We start from the raw sequence: 17,456 nt of genomic DNA on the forward strand, positions 1-17,456 counted from the left end.
ATCAGAATACTGTAGAAGTATCGTGCGAATGGCTTATTGTGTCCGGCATGGCGATTTATTGACTTCATCGCTGAAGATACACTTTCAACTATTGGATTATAAGTAAAAAGAGCGTGAAGTCTTATTCCAAGATTTTGAATGTATTGAAGTATAATAGTATATGAGGTAGCTCAAATGAACTACATGAAAGAGTAGGCATTCTAAGGCCCACAACTCCGGTATCCAAAGCCGAACCAAACCTCTTCATCTCACGGCTCAAGCGCTTCTAAGTTCTATCATAGGCAGACAAGATTGAACTACTATTTTGGAGACTCGCTAGGTAAAGAATAGTCATAGCTCTCGAGACGTACGAAGTTATGCCTCGGAAGAGCTTTCTCCCACCTACATCACCCAAGTCTTTAGGGTTTACTCAATTTGATCCGAACGTGTACCTATGAAACGCAGAAAACTTCATATATCTGTAACATGTAGGCTGAGCCTGATCAAATCAATGCGACTAGAGAAGAAACAAGTATTTTGCTTCACTATGCATTGTCGGATAGGCTTCTGCTATGCTCGGTAGGCTGATGACCGACTTCCGACATGCCTATTTATGTAGCTACGTATAACCTAGTACGTAATCCACTTTAACTACTTTCAGACAACACATGTCCATCAAGATCCTTAGGAACTAACAAATTTAGTAAGAGGCTGGAGAAGTGGGAGTAAGTGGCTTAGTGCGAATAGGGGTCCGATAGTATGTGAAACGGGAGCCCTGACAAACCTGAGACAGATAAGGAACGCCTCTGTGTGTCGCTTTGGTGATTCTAAACCCTAGCGAGACGCCTTTTCTTCTTACAGGAATTATTATAATCTTTATGTATATGTTAGCTAGAACCAACTATCGATTAAGCTATGTTTGAATCGCACAGAATCTGTGTTGCTGCGGCAGGTATGGATGTAGCCCCTGACTCTGCCTGTGCCGATGTACATGTACATTTACATACATTGGTCACCAACTATCTACAATGACATGAGAAACGATATACTAAATAATAAAGTACATTTACCCAAATACGACTACCAGAAACCATTGCAATACGTGCGATAGCCTGACACTTCCTCGTCCCCAAGACGTGCCCTAACTATGAAACCGCTCCATCTCCCCCCCTTCAAATCCCAGGACCGAGACATACCGAGTCCGATATTTCTTATACAATAATTTTCGGCCCATTCTCGGCCCAAGACAATCTTGAAACTGATTGTTTGAGCGTTCGCGGGTCTGGATTTAAAGTAGTTGTAGACTTATATTACGAATCCCCGTGCCTACAAGATTTATCGTTAAGAATTTTGACGGCCCGGTGCCTGTAAACATTTAAATGTCGGACTCGCCCAAAACTGATAATTTTTAAGGTTCGTTTATCTACCTAATTACTTTTATACAATAATATCCTGACAGATGATCGTTTAGTCTTTGATTTTTCACCTCGGTTTATACTCCTACAGAGAGTCACCTACGTTAATCCTAATTCCGGGCTTTCAGCCTTGTTCAATCGCCAAAAATGGATAGCTATCCACCGGATTACAAGGTGGAATTCAAGAGCGAACGAGCAAGATGGCCGCCTCTTACAAGAATGCTCATGTCGGGCGAGATGAGTGGTATTGAGCCCAAGGAATTGACCTTGAAGCAGAGATTTGATCGCTGGTGGGTAGTCAAGACATCGCGGTGCTGAGCAGTGGCTGATAAGAGATAGGATGATCAACGAAGGATGGCGAAGATTGTATGCAACACGTCCTAGATCTTGAATGAGGAAAGCAGTCTAATTGAGGCAGCACCGTGTTTTTATTCATACTCGTTCAGATACTGGTTTATATTTTCGGGTTTATGAATTACGCTTTCAAGGTAACTGTCCTGTGTCCCGAAGTGGTGGTCGTCGATGCTCACGATATAAGGACAATTTGAATGGTGCTCGTGCAACTTATACCTGGACATATATGGTGGCCAGATCTGCGGCTCTGGTTCTGCATTTCGATGTCAGCTTGATTCTATTTCGTGAGTAGCCTATGCAAGTTGACTCGTGCACCGATTCTAATATGCTGTAGCTGTCTGTCGCACATTGATTTCGCTTCTGAGACAGACTCCTCTTAACGGAATCATTCAGTTTGGTAAGTCACCTACCCATGCATCCTAGTCTATGCGCTGACAGACCCAATGATTAGACAAGAATATTACTTTCCATAAACGTTAGTACTCAAAGTTCAATTGTTATCGGATGCAGAACTAATGGTGGTTAGTGATCGCCTGGGCAATCGTATTCTTCTCCTGGGTCCACACAATCGCTCACTTGAACAACGTCGCCCAACTCTCCGCCAAAAACAACCAGGGCTTCAAAGGCTTCCTCGCAGCCGGTTTCATCACCGGCCCAACGTGGACGGGCTGGATTATGCTCATCGCCCTGATGGCTATGGTGTTCACCTCCACCGAGAAACCACGACGCGCAAACTTTGAACGTTTCTGGTATACGCACCACTTGTTTATTGTGTTTTTCGTGTTTTGGTCAATGCACGGTATCTGGTGTATGATTCCGACGGATTTTGCGCCCTTTTGCGCAGGAAATGGTGTCTTTTATGAGTATTGGATTTATTCGGCTGTTGTTTATTTGGCGGAGAGAGTTGCGAGGGAGATTCGCGGACGACATGCAACGGTTATTTCGAAGGTGATTCAGCATCCGAGTAACGTGGTTGAGATTCAGATTAAGAAGGAGAAGACCAAGACCAAGGCTGGACAGGTGAGTCCCCTTAATCGACTTCAATGGCGCTGACTGACAAAGGATAAGTATATCTTCCTCTGCTGTCCAGAAGTATCCCTCTGGCAATACCATCCCTTCACCCTTACCAGTGCCCCCGAAGAAGACTATATTTCTGTCCACATCCGTTGTGTGGGAGACTTTACGCGAGCCCTCGCCAAAACCCTCGGTTGCGACTTTGACTCTGGCAAAAGCAAAGGCTCAGACGGTAAAAATAACGGCTCTGCCGTTGTCGGAATCGACAAAATCGGCACAGGAGACAAGGACCTCGATCCTACTATCCGCCGCATCTTACCGCGACTTTATATCGACGGCCCCTTTGGCAGTGCATCTGAGGATGTATTCAAGTATGAAGTTGCCATGTTGGTTGGTGCCGGTATTGGAGTTACACCCTTTGCATCTATCTTGAAGAGTATCTGGTACCGAATGAGTCACGGTAAACCGACGAGGTTGCGAAAAGTGTACTTTTTCTGGATTTGTCGAGATTTCGGATCTTTTGAGTGGTTCAAATCGTTGCTTTCTGCTATTGAGGCGCAGGATTTGGAGAGCAGGATTGAGATTCATACTGTATGTACACCCTCCTCCTTTTTTAATAGACCATGCTAACATAGACAGTATCTGACCGCCAAAATCAAACCCGACGACGCAACAAACATCATGATCAACGATGCCAACGCTCCTCACGACACAATCACCGGTCTCCGCGCACCCACAAACTTTGGCCGACCAAACTGGAATATGATATTCCGATCAGTTCGCAAGATTCATTCCCCGGCTGAAGCAGGTGTTTTCTTCTGTGGACCCAAGGGCCTTGGAAGTCAGTTACATATCAAGTGTAATCAACACTCAGATCCGGACTTTGAGTTTGTCTGGGGAAAGGAGAATTTTTAAAAGAAGATATCCAAGTTTTTATATTTAGATAGGATAGTTGTTTTTCTCGCTTTGGTTGTACCCCAGGTAAAGAGTTCTTCTGGAAGAACCCTTGGGATTTGCATACAGCGGTAGATTTAACCTTGCTTAATGATACTTTATGATTGATTCTTATTATTCAGAAGTATGTTCCAATCATGTCGATCTCGTAGATGCACTCATCTCGGAACTCGTCAACTATTCTTGATATCGAGTAAGGACAATACACAATCTCGAGACCTCAAAGACTCAAGACTCAAGAATATGCGTCGGCTATACCTGCCATAATAGGCTCACCAGTGGTCTCTCGTATTACCGCTTTTGGTAATTCTGTAGGGTTACAGGAGTGGGTCGATCAGGTGTCTGCCCTATCAGTGTACGCATTGCGCACAGAATCAGACAATTCATATTGAATCCAGATCCCTTATTCAAAGCAGCTTACAGCTAAGACTTTCTCTTGTAACCGACAGATCGTAAGTAGGGCAAGGTAAATCGGATAGCCGCGGGGCTCTTGTAGCAATTCCCTCGGCAATAGCGATTATTGGTCCCCGGCGCCGCGCTGTTCGGATAGCACCCCGAATTTATTATCGAGATGGACTCTTTATCTTTGCATTCCTCTGCTGCTCTTTGTTTCCTCTACCTATTTTCTGTATGGAGTGCTGTATTGTATGAGTTTGGAATTGTCTGATTGAGCTTATTGCGACTCAATTCATTGCGACACAGCTGAAGCTCAAGGTAAGTCGTGACGTCGCTCAATTCATAGCTCCAAGACATAGCTGACAATACTTCAAACCAGGTCGAACGGATAGGTCAGTGATTATCACCATGAGTCGCTCACTATTCCGCTCCGCCGCACGGCAATTGCGAGCTTCAACCCTCCCTCGTCATCAAACTCGTCGATGGGCATCTTCAACCGCAACATTTAACTGGGAGGATCCCCTTGCCGCATCCGAGCTGTATACAGAGGAAGAATTAGCTATTCAGGATACAGCGAGACAGTACTGTCAGGAACGGCTAATGCCACGGGTACTAGGTAAACTAACATGCGCCCCATCGTCTTTGACTAATACTGACAGATCATACAGAGGCCTACCGAAACGAAAACTACGACCGCAAAATCCTCGAAGAAATGGGCGAAATCGGTCTCCTCGGCGCCTCAATCGAAGGCTACGAATGCGCCGGCGCAAGCACAGTCGCATCCGGCCTGATCACAAAAGAAGTTGAGCGCGTCGACTCCGGGTATCGATCAGGAATGTCAGTGCAAAGCTCACTGATCATGACTGGTATCCACGAATTCGGTACGCAAGAACAAAAGGATAGATTTTTGCCGCAACTCGCCAAGGGGAAGTTGCTGGGTTGCTTTGGGTTGACGGAGCCGAATCATGGATCTGACCCTGGTTCCATGGAGACTGTTGCGCGCGAACATCCGACAAAAAAGGGGTACTACAGTCTATCGGGTGCAAAGACGTGGATTACAAATTCGCCGATTTCGGATGTCTTGTTGGTTTGGGCTAAGCTGGAGAGTACGGGGAAGATTAAGGGTTTCTTGATTGAGAGAAGTAAATGTCCTCCCGGTACGCTTGAGACTCCTGCGATCAAGAACAAGACTGCTCTGCGGGCGTCTATTACGGGTATGATTCAGATGGATAACTGCCCTGTTCCGGAGGAGAATATGCTGCCTACTGTTGAAGGTCTATCTGGACCTTTTACTTGTTTGAATAGTGCGCGATTGGGTATTGCTTTTGGTGTTACTGGTGCACTGGAAGATGCACTCAGCCGAGCAAGGGAATACTCCTTGGATCGTAAACAATTCAAGGGCAACCCTCTAGCCAAATATCAACTCATCCAAAAGAAGCTTGCCGATGCCGCTACGGATGCTGCTTTTGGCACTCTGGCCGCGATCCAGGTGGCTCGTCTCAAGGATGCAGGCAAATCGACGCCGGAGATGATTTCAATGATCAAGAGGCAGAATTGTGATCGGGCGTTGGCCAATGCTCGCACGTAAGTTCCCCCCTGCCTGACGGACTGTCTAGCAGTAAAGTTGACTCCTTTCAGCCTGCAGGAGATATTCGGCGGCAACGCTACCAGCGATGAATACCATATTGGCCGTCACGTAGCTAATCTCTTTGTTACGCAAACATATGAAGGTCAGAGCGATATACATGGTAAGCTGACACTCCTACTCCTGCAGACTTGAAACGAGCTGACGTTGCAATAATAGCGCTCATTCTCGGTCGCGCAATCACGGGTATTCAAGCGTTTGTCTAGCGATTAAGACGACTAAAAAGATGCATGGCATAAGTCGTTGCATATAGAAGGTAAAATTGTATATAACTACTGAGATAAATGAACTGTAAAAGAGCGGCAATGATTTCCGTATTATTGTATTGCGTATGTATTATACCTGTAATAACGATATGTATCAGATGTTATCGTATTGCGGGGCAATCAATCACATTTCTCCGACCAACCCGACTTTTCATCTCTTCTTCATTAGACAATAAATAATGGCAAAAGTAATATTTGATCTGATCTGATATGATCAACAGGTACCTGCATGATACCTGAGTTCCTGTCATACAGATAAAATTCATAGTGTTACTAAGTGTTACTAAAGGAGCAAAAATGGAACGAGATTTAGATCCGCCGTCGTCATTGATTGATTTGTTCGTAATGTATTTGAAACGAGGCTGTATGATCGAGTAATCCTTACCGGCGGCGACACGCCACAGCCGCAACATGGTTTGTATGTATATGCGGTGGCAACTAAATTTGCTTTTCAATTTATAATGATAGCATAGGAGTCAAGAAACCAAAGAGGGATATGTATATACATGTGAGTTGCCAGAAGGGGCACGATAAGACATGTATCGTGTATGTAATCATACATAGAAAGTGCAAGGGAGTACCTTACGGAATGGTAATACCAATACGGCTATAAATATTCCTGCCTTAGGCGTAAATCCTTCGGTGTCGTTCCATTGCACACCGCCCAAACAAGGCTAGCGCGGTGACTAAGTCTGCGCCTTTCTTTCCCTCTTTCTGAGTCTGTTATCATTCTCTCTCTCTCTCCTCTCTCTTTCTCTCAAGCATCAACACACGAGACCACGGCTTTTTGTTCTTTTGCTGTCTACGGTGAGCTTACACTCGTTTATTTGGTTGTTAATTTATTGCCGATTTTATTCTTGATTTTTTTGATGTATCTGACAGCCACTAACCCCTCGCCATCGTCACAGAACCTCACTTATCCCACGTCTTACATACATAATCACTCGAAATGGCTTTGAAGCGAATTAACAAGGAACTCACTGATCTCGGACGGTATGTATCTCGATCGTTTTGTCTTGATATTCGGGCGTTGCGTGTCTTGCTCCCCACGCGGTAGCGGGGCATGCGATTACTAGTCGATATCTTGATTTATTTTCTACACTCTTTCAGATTGATACTAACAATTTTCACAGTGATCCGCCCTCTTCCTGCTCTGCTGGTCCTATCGGAGATGATTTGGTATGTGCTTGATCGACTCTTAGTTGAGTACTAATACTGACTGATAAGTTTCACTGGCAAGCAACTATCATGGGTCCCAGCGACTCGCCATACTCTGGTGGTGTCTTTTTCCTAGCGATCCATTTCCCGACAGATTATCCCTTCAAGGCCCCCAAGGTCAACTTCACCACTCGCATATACCACCCCAATATCAACTCCAACGGTAGCATCTGTCTGGACATTCTGAGGGATCAGTGGAGTCCTGCTCTTACAATCTCGAAGGGTATTTATTCGTCATCTTTCTCTATCTTGAATTTTGTCTGACTGACGTATTTAGTCCTTCTTTCAATCTGTTCCATGCTTACAGACCCCAACCCCGACGACCCGTTGGTGCCTGAGATTGCCCACGTGTACAAGACAGATCGTGCCCGATACGACGCCACGGCTCGAGAATGGACGCGCAAATATGCCATTTGATTGACGATACGACATTTACTTCTCAAAGATCAATAATCACTGCATCAATCGGATCGACAAAAGTTGAATCGATCTCGTTACGGCCTATTCGGTTTCGTGGTCTCATGTCTTCTTTCGTTCTGAACTGAAAGTAGACATGCAACGATCATAGAATTGCAGATCGGAGATATGTAGCCTTGGCGTACTGTGGTGGTTTTGGATCTTTTGTTTCTTTCTTCTAGTTCATCTTCATATTTGCGTCGGGTTTCCATTCTCTGAGTCTTTCGTCCTACGAGTTTTTATGCAATCATCATGACATGACAAATCATTCATCGGCGGGATGTCGTTTATCAAGTATTATCGAGTATTATTAATCTTATGAAATTGTAGTGGTAGAGTGTCAAAAGTAGATGTATTCATTACACGTGAGAGAGTATGAAGTTAATACACAAGTCAATCAACCTATTCGCCGAAATCAATGTATGCATGTATGTAGTTTATCTGTCCCGTGCTCCAATATCAGAACCTTCTGAATCAGTTTGTCGTAAGTATTCTTGAATCATGATGCAAATAACCGAACACCAGCACTAAGAAAAAGAAAGAAAAAAAAAATAGGTAGATGGAGTAAAAATTAATATACCCTCGAAGCAGAATGCGACTTCTTCGACATCCCACTAACCCTCGACGAACCCTTATGAGCAGAATGATGAGAACTATGCCGATAAGAATGATTACTCGACACCTGACTGATACTATCACTCGGTTTAACGGGTTGATCGAATTTACTTCCTGTTTCGGCTGTCTCTCGTTTCGATGCCGACGATACATGGGATTGGGAGGAAGGACCAGATCTGGAGCGATGCGATCGTCCAGATGATGATTTTGTGTCGTTGTGACTGTGATGGGCGTGGGAGCAACCGACTTGACTTATACTATCTTCTGGCGTAATGTCGATCGCCGCGTCGAGGAAGACTGTACTCGGTGCCGCGGATGCCGGGAGCGGGATTTCGTAGGCATCTAGATCTCTGGGCGAGGAGGAAGAAGGTTTGATGGTTGATGCGTTGCTTCGTTTTGAGGATTTGGTGGCGGATGTATATGTTGATCCGGGGCGGCTGTCTGGTAATGCAATTTTGTGTGCTGTTGTCCTCGATGTTGTGCTTCCATTCTCGTCGTGGCGGTGAGAGTGTTTACTTGCGCTCGATTTCAGGGAGCGATGCGAGGATGCCATGGATACATCATCCCTGCTATGTCGCGAAGGAGCAGTCGATTTGGCAGGCTTAATAGTCGAAATAGACGAAAACTCGCTCTCGGCAATATCACCAATGACATGTCCATGCTGATATTGCGTTTCAGCAAAGCTACTTATGAACGTGCTGGGATCACACGGATACGATTTTGATCGTACCTTTGATGACTGTTGTGACTGTTGGGATGATGCAACGCTATTCGAATACTCGATTGCGCGGATTGGAAGGTCGCGAGTTGCGTATATACTTCCATTCGAAGAGCGACGAACACCGCTGCCGGCATTACTACTCGCTTCTTGCGAGTACAAAGACCTTGGACCGCTCTGGTCGATTGGGGGGTAGTATTCGGTCTCTTCGTAGATTGTGTCTGCGCGTGGAGATTTGCTCTTGGGCGCGGAGGAGCGGGTGTATGCTGATATTGCGTCGTTGGCTGTGTAAGTGCTTCGCGCTGCGCCTCCGATGGCGGAGGGGGGTGCTTCCAGGGCTCGGTAGACGGGTTGTTGCTGTTGTTGTTGGTCTTGGTAGGTTGGTGCTGGGCCGAGCATGGGCATGAGCATGGGTAGGGACATGGACATTTGATGTGGTGGTTGTTGTTGTTGTTGTTGCTGCTGCTGTTGTGGTGGAGGTGGAGGTGGTTGAGTATACTGCGACTGAGCTGGAGGATTCGAACTCGTCTGTGTCAGTGATGAAGATGAATCACCCTTGATCATAGCATACGCAATCGCAGCACCGGCAGTAGCTCCAAGCAAAGTCCCAATAATCGTCTTTGCAGATATACTATTCCCATCACTCTGTTGCGTCGGAGCATACGGCTGCTGATACGGCTGCTGTAGCGGCTGTAGCGGCTGTTGCTGTTGTTGCTGTTGATCCAACATCTTCACCCTCGCCGGTGGAATATTCTCAATAGCAGTCTGCACAACAGACCTCGTCTCCGTCGTCCTCACCGACCTCGCCCTCGAAACCACAGATCCATTCTTTATAGTCTGCAAAGCCGGTCCAGCTCTAGTATCAATTTCTGATCTAGTATCAGGCCGATAAACAGCCTCAATGCTATTCCCATCAAAATCCACCACCGCAGCAGAGAAATATCCCGTCTCGGGATCACGTAGTTTTGGTTCTCCGTGGATTTTTCCGCCTGATTTGAGAGCGGAGATGAAGAATGTGTTTACAGCTTCTTTGCTTGGGGCTGGGAAGGCAATGTGTGCTGCGCCGGCTGGTGTTCTACCTCTAGTTAGTCCACCTTCCAAGGTTTGCTTTGGGAGGAGGGGAATACCCAGGTTGTTCCTGCGCAAGCCAGAAATCGGCGGGTTCGTCGGCCTTGGAGCCAAAACCGATGTATTCGTCATGACGGCCGATGAATTTGTAGCCGAGGGGTTGGAGACAAGACAGAAAGAAGGATGTGGATGTTGGGAGGTGGGAGACTGTTAATGTGAGGTGGGAGACGGGCATGTTGAATATACAATAGAAAACTTAAAGGAAATAAATGATTGACAAGATAGAGGGATAGAAATAATAAAACAAGTAGGGACTGTTGTGTCAGGCAGGTAAAAAGACAGCAGTATGTAGAGGAAATAGATATTCAGCAAAAAAAGACTCAAGGTAAGCACGAATATATCTATTCTGACCACCTCAGAGTCACTTTAGTTACTAACCAGATTATCAGCGACTCAGTGGATCTCCAACAACTTCAGATAATAAGTACAAGTACCTAATCCATACAGACAACAGGAAGTACTACGTAGCTCCATAGTTGGCAGTGCCAGAGAGGTACAACTAATCAACGACTTGACTGAAAGTAGCACATCTGAGCGCGAGTACTCCATAAATTTAGTGCTAAGATAAGTGAAGCGATGCGTGGACAAACCAGATGAATACTCCAGTATCCACGTGAACCTGATTTAACAGGAAGAAAATGGAGAGTATGAAATGGGGCGAATCTTTTAGTTTTAAGGAGGGTCCAGACCCGTTAATGGATTCGACGGTGAAGCTGTATGTATGTATACGGAATAGGAAATGAGAAAATCTCATGTCAAAGGAGAGAGACGCTATCCAGTGGAACATTATTAGGAAGTGGAAAGAGAAGAATCAATGCGATTCATCAATATTTCTCGAAAATAAGCTGATAGGCTGCCCTCCTTCTGGCCGTTCTGGATTAGGGTTTCTACATGCACGAGATCCATCGTCTTTTAAAGTGTTATTGGCAAGCATTTGGGCATTCGTGCTCTAGTCTTACTCATATTCACCCTGTTATTTGTACTGTCAAGTTATTTGGTGTCCGTCACCCCACTCTGTCTTTACACTGTTGCCCTCGGAATAACTAGACTCAGATCATCATGATATGAAGATGAACGCCTGACTTCAAGGCCTCCAGTTTGAGGTGACAATTTAGCATCGGGTACACGGGCCGTACCGTCCGATTGTCGCGTATACCCATCGTATCGTCGTAGTATGAATAACACAATCAATCCAGGACTATTCTTCTCATTGATATTGATCCGTTTGACGAATATCCTCCGAACATCCCAATCTCACCAACGCCAGAATCAAGAAATGATGCTACTGACCGACTTGATCTGATACAATACTTACTTACCCACAGATCCACTCCACTCACCTTTCTGACAGGGAGAGCGTTTTCTCACCGCAAAAATTGCCCTTTCCTTAGAAATCCTAATAGGTTCGCGACATACCTGCCCAATGTCCTCTGACTGTCAACTGTTAACAGAATGGAGACGGATGACACGTCAGGCTGTTTTACTGTTTGTTATAAAAGAGGTGGTTGGACCAATTATATTTCGTGTTCTCGGGGGATATTTTCTCATCCGTTGATTTGTTGCTTATGTGCGAATGAATTTGGTCAGTGAGTCAGGGGTATCGGTCTGGGTTGAGGATATGACTGCTTGATATCGAGTGGGTGTCATCATGGAGATGATTACAGAAGTTCTGTGGATAAGGGGTTTTGACAGCCTCATGCCTTAATATTCCGGCTGTCGCTTCGGAGGACTCTAAATGTCCCAAACGAGAATATTAGGTCTGGAGCAGTCGGGTGTGATCCTAAATATAATTCCTCTCTAAATGCTGGTATAGATTCTCTTAACGTCGAAGAGTTCCAACAGACTCGTTCAGTGATAGTAGAGTGTACTTGCGAACTCATGAATAGGTATTCCGAATAATAAAAAATAGTATATACATCAAATCATATCAAATCCATGTCAATCGAGCATTTCCCATCTGTCAAATCCTAGTCCATTAAATGACTAGTTCATTGAAAACCAGAGGAAAGCAGGCGGGGTTGCTTTCTGCGTCTCTACCTCGAGATATTTTGGTCCAATCTTGTCAAAATGATGAGGCTTGCTAGAGACCTGGCCACGTTTTGGTTGTAAAAACAGATCAGAGTCACACTGCAACAAACACCTCGACTTGACAAAAAATACATGTCAGAACAGAAAAAAAAGGACCATAATAAGAAAAGGGCTGAGATGTTGGTATCAGAGCTCTTGACTTAGGAGTGGTGCCTTTTCTGACAGAAACAGAATCCGGGTTCGAAAGTTGATAAAAGTGATAGAATCCAGGCAATGAGCAAGCTTGAAATAAAAACAGTTGAAAAAGGTCGAGAGAGCTGCGGTTAGTACTGGAGACATCCTGGGCTGGCACCCCCGTTAGTAGATGGAGACTACATGATGCCCCAAACATCTTCAGCAGCATGACAGAACTTGCTACAAGCAACACTAGCACTAAGACTGTAATTGCTAATGGCAATCGCATCATCCTTGAATTCATCCGCAAAGTCATCACGACCTTTCGCCATGGCTCCGACAAAGACACAGATACTCTCTTTGGGTCCCAGGGAGCTGATGTATTCATTAACTCGAACGACAGGAGCTTCGAAACTCAGCGTAACTTTTCGGCAGTTTGGCGGGAGATGGTCTGTGATTGGATTTTTGATGACTTTTAACAGTTTCTCCTGTGAGTTTGAGGACCGGATGGAGAGTCGATGGAGGAGTTGCACCATTAACCCGGCGAATCGTTTGAAAGTGCGTGGGATTCGGACCGTGGGGCTGACTTCGATGAGGACGCCTTTGGCTGTGTGGATGTAAATTTGGAGGAGCCCGGCTTTGTTGATGGGTGAGTCGAGCAGAGTGAGCAGACACTACACAGTCAGTTTTCACTCTTCCGCTTCATCCCATGCGCAAAGGGATAACACATACCTGGTGAGTGATATCAGGCCGCGCATCGCTAATATCCCGATTCATCTTCCGCATCACACCGATATGCTCATCGCTGTTGAGAAGAGAGTATTTCTCCTCGCGACCGCTGCGGCCACCATGGGACGAGCGGTATGTCTCGAGACTGGCATTCGACAAGACCACAATCAATCGTCGCGTATCCTTGTCGCCCGGCGCAACGGGGACGTGCTGTTCAGCGACGAGTTGGGGCAGTTCCGGGGGAGGACAGGATTGGGTCCCTGTATCCATGGTTGATCAGTAAAACTTGACGAGGACCTGATGTGTTGAAGCATCCAAGATCCGATGAAGAATTATAAGGCCATGCAAGGAGATGAGGATGGTGGTGTAAGATGGTGGGAAAGAAGTTGAGGGGTAAAGAAGGAAAACGAATAAGAGAAGAAAAAAAGATTGAGACACAACGTGGATCTATCTGCAGGCGCGATTTACACCAGATATCACTTACTAGGCCGCTTTCTCTTACCGCCATCTTCTGCACCGCTGTTGCTTGAGGTCGACATGTCTGATTTATTTTGCTTGTTGTCGTTGTTGTTGGAGTTCCTGATCATCGATGTGGAGCAGACAGAGATTTTGCCGAGATGGTCAAAGTTTATTGGAATGGATCACGCGAGCCGACTTTTTGTATTCGACAATGCGATGAGAAATAAAAGAAAAGAAAGAAAGATAATAAAGATATAGAGAAGATAATTATCATGGAATGAATGAATGAATGAGTGAGTGAATGAATGAATATAAAGTCAACGGTGGGGGCCAGATAGTGCGCATCTGATTGGTCCATTCTCGGCGTCCTCGGACACTGCCAATATTCTCTCACTTCCGACAACTATCTATCCTCTCTACTATGTACTTGCTACTTCTTCTACACATATCGGGAGATGCGGGCTCACTACTAGACGACATTACGAACAGACTTGCCATATATTTCCGTTTCGCAGCCTCGGGACCATGTTGATTAAAGAAGAGGACTGCTGACTCGAACGAGAGCGGCTCTCGTTGACCGGAGGTATTGACACCACACATGAGGCAGAAACGACGTTGCACACGACGGCTTCGTACACGAATGCATCCACGATGTGAAACGCTGGCCCGGTCATGCGTAGCATATATGTGTCATCTACCGGTTCTATGGACAAAGCTGTATGCCTCGGCCGGGGTAATCTCAGTCGGGAGGTTACCACTATGTAGTAGATGTCAGGCTGAGTGACTGCTATGTATACGCAAAGCAGGCAACACCATGATTCGTCTTCGCGCCTAAGCATGCGGCTGATTTAATAATCGCGAGGCTAAGCTCATTTGACGAAATAGATAGTACTGAAGCCTAAGCTGGAGCAACTCAGATCGATGAGCCAAGTAAGGAGCGGAGAAACACAAAGAAAGTGGCAGAAAGAGACTCCATGGCAAGGATCACTGGGATGAATAGATGATTGATCTACAACGTGTACAACCTCAATAACCCGGGGGTATGATCAGTATGTACTCCGTAGGGTGCAAGGCCGCATACTGTCCTTTGCCCGTGCCCAAGGTACACGGTGCACTCCACATCTCTAAGCCTGAAGGAAACCTGAACTCAGTAAACTCTGAATGAAGATAAAAGACTCGGCTGGTTTTACGTACTCCCTTTAGTACGTACTACGACGTACGTAGTAGTTCTACTACATCGCACAGTTGTCGCCATAAAGGTTAAGTGTCACCATCACCGGCAAGGGGAATCAGCAAGCGCCAATAAGATGGCCTGCTAGGAACTCTCAGCCACTCAGCGGGATTTGACCAGGGCTTGCAGTGCCAATCTGCTAAGTTGAGTAGATTGTGGTGGCAAATTTAGCAGTCTCTCAGCCTGTAGCGTTGCTCTGGAGTAGTTTCCATCGCCAAGTTTTAGGCTGTTAGCACGGTTAGGGGGCAATGCTCCTGAAGGGCCCACGTTAGCTCCTACCCATCCAACCAGAGCTGCCATTCTGATACCATCAAGCCTGAGAAGAGACGCGAGATGCGACAGACTCTGTAAACAGTACGGATTGGCAGAATGATCCGACATATATATTAAGAGCTTTTGTACGTACGACGCTTGCTAGTCATCTTTAAAGGAATAATATTCATGTCGTGGATTTCGCCTCCTGATTTAGTTTCTCCGTTCGCTATAATCAGAAACTAATAGAACTGATTGGCTCTTCCGAAGGATTCCGGCGAATTTAATTCTTCGTTTTGTTGCTCACTGTGATTTCTTCTCCTTTCTTTTGTTCTCCTGGATCATATACTGCGATCCCGACTCGACTCGACTGGACTCGATTCGACCCGACTGTTGTTCTCTGTTATCACGAGCTGTGCTGTAAGGGAGAATCCGGAGGCATCGAGGGTTGAGGCACGAGGCAGCGAGGCAGTTTGGTATTGGTCTGTCTGAGATCGTGAGACTTGTCAGAGAGACAGTCAGACAGAGGACATCTCCAGTCGAACGGGCATCACCAGACTGGCAGAAACGGCGTCAAGGGCCGATGGGTGACGTTTTCTTGGCAGCAAAAAGAGGTCGATTAATATAGCCCAAACCGGCCTAGCGCCGCCTGTCGCGTTCTTCGATAAATTTGCCCGCCCGTGTACTGCTTTGTTGACATTCTTCATCTCCGACTCCCCTCTCCGAAAACAAAGAATACTATAATATCCATGATCAGACAACAGTGAGATGCCGTGGACGGTCACAAATTCATTTAAAAGGTATACACGCGTGGTCTCCCCTTTTCAGGCGATAATGTTAACCGCGTCAGGGGCCTCATGAAAACTTACGGGAGACCCGTTCGTCGAATCTACGATGATGACACTTTCCATGCCTCCAAAAAACGACGCGTCGAAGCGGCAGATGACTCGGACGACGCCGAGTCGAATCTACGATACGCCATTCGCGAATCTTCAATTGCAATAACCGCATCCAGCCCATCACGGCGCAATTCAGTGATATTCTCAGAAATAACGCAAGAAGATGACGACGACGACGATGACGATCTCTCGACGCCTCCTTCGTCACCCCCTCCGCCAAGGTTGACTCCTCCACCCGCGAATACGCGGAAACCGACGTTTGCGTTTTTGAAGCGCAAAAAGTCGTCGACAGTCAAGGAGGTGAATGGGAGTCCATTGGCCGAGGTGAATTCGAATAGTGTACGGTCATCGGTGGATCAGCCAAAGAAGAGTCAATCAGCACAACCGCGCGTGTTGAGGCAATTACAGATTGATGCGGGGGTTACTGTGCGACGTAGCTGCAATCTGTGTGGGATGGAATATGTGCCGTCTAATGCGGAAGACGCGGATCTGCATGACAAGTTTCACTCTATGAATGCAGTGGGTATCGACCTAGGCAAAGCGTTTGTCCGGGCAAACGCGTCGCGTTGGGTTTACGAGGCTGCGCGTTGCGACGAGGGTTATGTGGTGATTGTTGATCGGAAGGCGTCGCCGTCAGCCAGAAATCAAGCAAAAAAAGTACTCGATGTTGTGAATAGAGAATTATCATCGCCGCCGATTGACGATGCTACATTATGGAGTCAAATCGAGCCACCGAAACGTCTACGCAAGAATGGAGCAAAGGAAGAGACTGATCGATATAAAGTCTTTTTGCATATGAAGGATAGCAAATGTATGGGCCTGTGTTTGGCGGAACGAATATGGGAAGCACACCCTGTCAAACTAGATGCGAGCAACGGCGTCACTGTCAGTAATGGCGATGGACCCCATCGAAGTTCCTCCGTCACTGTTCAGAATACCCTTGACCCAGCCATCGTGGGAGTTTCGCGAATCTGGACCTGTGGCTCTGCGCGTCGACGAGGCATCGCCATGGATTTGCTAGATTGCGTCATTAGCAATTTCATCTACGGACTGGACATTCCCAAGGAACAGATTGCATTCACGCAACCGACTGAGAGTGGAATACGTTTGGCAGAATGCTTTTTCGGTGCTGGCGAGCCCTGGCACGTATATAACGAGGGGGTTGTTTCTTAGAGCGGTCTGTTTTATATGTATTCGAGATTGGATACGGTCAGCGTGGATTTTTGCTTCGTGGTTACAGGGGGCTGTGTACTATACTTTCGGAGTGTTTCGAGGGTGGTAATTTATTTATTATATGAAGTTGTATGAGCATTTAGTTATACAAGATTGCTATCAATTATTTTCTATCTTTACAATAAGAAAATAAATTCAATTGTTAGTGGGACTCCTTCACATCCAGGCTACCATTTATCATTAAATATCGCGGAAGACTACTACCACTACTACTACCACCTACCCCGATTCTTCCCACCACCTTCTCTTCTTCTCTGTCTTACAGACGCAACACTCTTCATGCGTGTACCTAC

The 17,456-nt window shown here is 46.1% G+C and overlaps 6 protein-coding genes across 9 annotated transcripts, besides 4 other annotated features; 4 read left to right on the top strand and 2 right to left on the bottom strand.

Moving 5' to 3' along the window:
- Positions 1-1,541: 1,541 nt before the first annotated feature.
- On the top strand, positions 1,542-3,677 carry TSTA_102750 (cytochrome B-245 heavy chain, putative; the record flags this gene model as incomplete). The annotated part of the gene is made up of 9 exons (XM_002486238.1): positions 1,542-1,684; positions 1,734-1,760; positions 1,813-1,882; positions 1,933-2,032; positions 2,083-2,145; positions 2,200-2,223; positions 2,275-2,768; positions 2,817-3,353; positions 3,402-3,677. 9 exons carry the CDS (start codon positions 1,542-1,544, stop codon positions 3,675-3,677), a joined length of 1,734 nt encoding a protein of 577 aa, XP_002486283.1.
- Positions 3,678-4,314: 637 nt separating this feature from the next.
- Positions 4,315-6,061, top strand: TSTA_102760 (glutaryl-CoA dehydrogenase, putative). Its single transcript, XM_002486239.1, has 5 exons — positions 4,315-4,430; positions 4,492-4,728; positions 4,781-5,696; positions 5,751-5,860; positions 5,917-6,061. Exons 2-5 carry the CDS (start codon positions 4,521-4,523, stop codon positions 5,961-5,963), a joined length of 1,281 nt encoding a protein of 426 aa, XP_002486284.1. The 5' UTR covers positions 4,315-4,430; positions 4,492-4,520; the 3' UTR covers positions 5,964-6,061.
- Positions 6,062-6,751: 690 nt separating this feature from the next.
- Positions 6,752-8,506, top strand: TSTA_102770 (ubiquitin conjugating enzyme (UbcD), putative). Of its 4 annotated transcripts, XM_002486240.1 has the most exons (5): positions 6,752-6,830; positions 6,932-7,016; positions 7,157-7,202; positions 7,251-7,464; positions 7,519-8,506. In XM_002486240.1, exons 2-5 carry the CDS (start codon positions 6,973-6,975, stop codon positions 7,656-7,658), a joined length of 444 nt encoding a protein of 147 aa, XP_002486285.1. In that variant the 5' UTR covers positions 6,752-6,830; positions 6,932-6,972; the 3' UTR covers positions 7,659-8,506. The 4 variants fall into 4 exon arrangements, with proteins under 4 accessions (XP_002486285.1, XP_002486287.1, XP_002486286.1 ...); XM_002486242.1 differs by having other exon boundaries at positions 6,752-7,016; XM_002486241.1 differs by having other exon boundaries at positions 7,157-7,464.
- Positions 6,754-6,782: a microsatellite.
- On the bottom strand, positions 8,135-10,333 carry TSTA_102780 (glyoxalase family protein; the record flags this gene model as incomplete). Its single annotated transcript, XM_002486244.1, has 4 exons — positions 8,135-8,224; positions 8,278-8,973; positions 9,043-10,105; positions 10,158-10,333. The coding sequence occupies 4 exons, from the start codon at positions 10,331-10,333 to the stop codon at positions 8,135-8,137; spliced, it is 2,025 nt and encodes a 674-aa protein (XP_002486289.1).
- Positions 9,471-9,502: a microsatellite.
- Positions 10,334-12,023: 1,690 nt separating the features above from the next.
- TSTA_102790 (RNA processing protein Emg1, putative) lies at positions 12,024-13,803 on the bottom strand. The gene is made up of 3 exons (XM_002486245.1): positions 13,574-13,803; positions 13,093-13,349; positions 12,024-13,034 (listed from the first exon to the last, which is right to left on the bottom strand). Exons 1-3 carry the CDS (start codon positions 13,674-13,676, stop codon positions 12,558-12,560), a joined length of 837 nt encoding a protein of 278 aa, XP_002486290.1. The 5' UTR covers positions 13,677-13,803; the 3' UTR covers positions 12,024-12,557.
- Positions 13,804-13,823: 20 nt separating this feature from the next.
- Positions 13,824-13,859: a microsatellite.
- Positions 13,860-15,388: 1,529 nt separating this feature from the next.
- Positions 15,389-15,423: a microsatellite.
- Positions 15,424-15,509: 86 nt separating this feature from the next.
- Positions 15,510-17,279, top strand: TSTA_102800 (sister chromatid cohesion acetyltransferase Eco1, putative). Its single transcript, XM_002486246.1, has 2 exons — positions 15,510-15,831; positions 15,882-17,279. The coding sequence occupies exons 1-2, from the start codon at positions 15,800-15,802 to the stop codon at positions 17,101-17,103; spliced, it is 1,254 nt and encodes a 417-aa protein (XP_002486291.1). The 5' UTR covers positions 15,510-15,799; the 3' UTR covers positions 17,104-17,279.
- Positions 17,280-17,456: the final 177 nt, after the last annotated feature.

Source organism: Talaromyces stipitatus, genomic scaffold, assembly GCF_000003125.1.
Source record: "Talaromyces stipitatus ATCC 10500 scf_1105507295511 genomic scaffold, whole genome shotgun sequence".
Taxonomy (NCBI): domain Eukaryota; kingdom Fungi; phylum Ascomycota; class Eurotiomycetes; order Eurotiales; family Trichocomaceae; genus Talaromyces; species Talaromyces stipitatus.

What these genes read in the sequence shown, in the direction of transcription:
- TSTA_102760 (XM_002486239.1), top strand. Translation starts at nt 4,521, where the DNA reads ATGAGTCGCTCACTATTCCGCTCCGCCGCACGGCAATTGCGAGCTTCA. An exon ending in GCTAATGCCACGGGTACTAG is followed by an intron (nt 4,729 to 4,780) that starts GTAAACTAACAT and finishes CAGATCATACAG; the next exon opens with AGGCCTACCGAAACGAAAAC. An exon ending in GCGTTGGCCAATGCTCGCAC is followed by an intron (nt 5,697 to 5,750) that starts GTAAGTTCCCCC and finishes GACTCCTTTCAG; the next exon opens with CCTGCAGGAGATATTCGGCG.
- TSTA_102770 (XM_002486242.1), top strand. Translation starts at nt 6,973, where the DNA reads ATGGCTTTGAAGCGAATTAACAAGGAACTCACTGATCTCGGACG. An exon ending in GTCCTATCGGAGATGATTTG is followed by an intron (nt 7,203 to 7,250) that starts GTATGTGCTTGA and finishes CTGACTGATAAG; the next exon opens with TTTCACTGGCAAGCAACTAT. An exon ending in TGCTCTTACAATCTCGAAGG is followed by an intron (nt 7,465 to 7,518) that starts GTATTTATTCGT and finishes TGACGTATTTAG; the next exon opens with TCCTTCTTTCAATCTGTTCC.
- TSTA_102790 (XM_002486245.1), bottom strand. Translation starts at nt 13,676, where the DNA reads ATGATCAGGAACTCCAACAACAACGACAACAAGCAAAATAAATCAGAC. An exon ending in CGGTAAGAGAAAGCGGCCTA is followed by an intron (nt 13,350 to 13,573) that starts GTAAGTGATATC and finishes CCATGGATACAG; the next exon opens with GGACCCAATCCTGTCCTCCC. An exon ending in GGCCTGATATCACTCACCAG is followed by an intron (nt 13,035 to 13,092) that starts GTATGTGTTATC and finishes CTGACTGTGTAG; the next exon opens with TGTCTGCTCACTCTGCTCGA.
- TSTA_102800 (XM_002486246.1), top strand. Translation starts at nt 15,800, where the DNA reads ATGCCGTGGACGGTCACAAATTCATTTAAAAG. An exon ending in GTCACAAATTCATTTAAAAG is followed by an intron (nt 15,832 to 15,881) that starts GTATACACGCGT and finishes TAACCGCGTCAG; the next exon opens with GGGCCTCATGAAAACTTACG.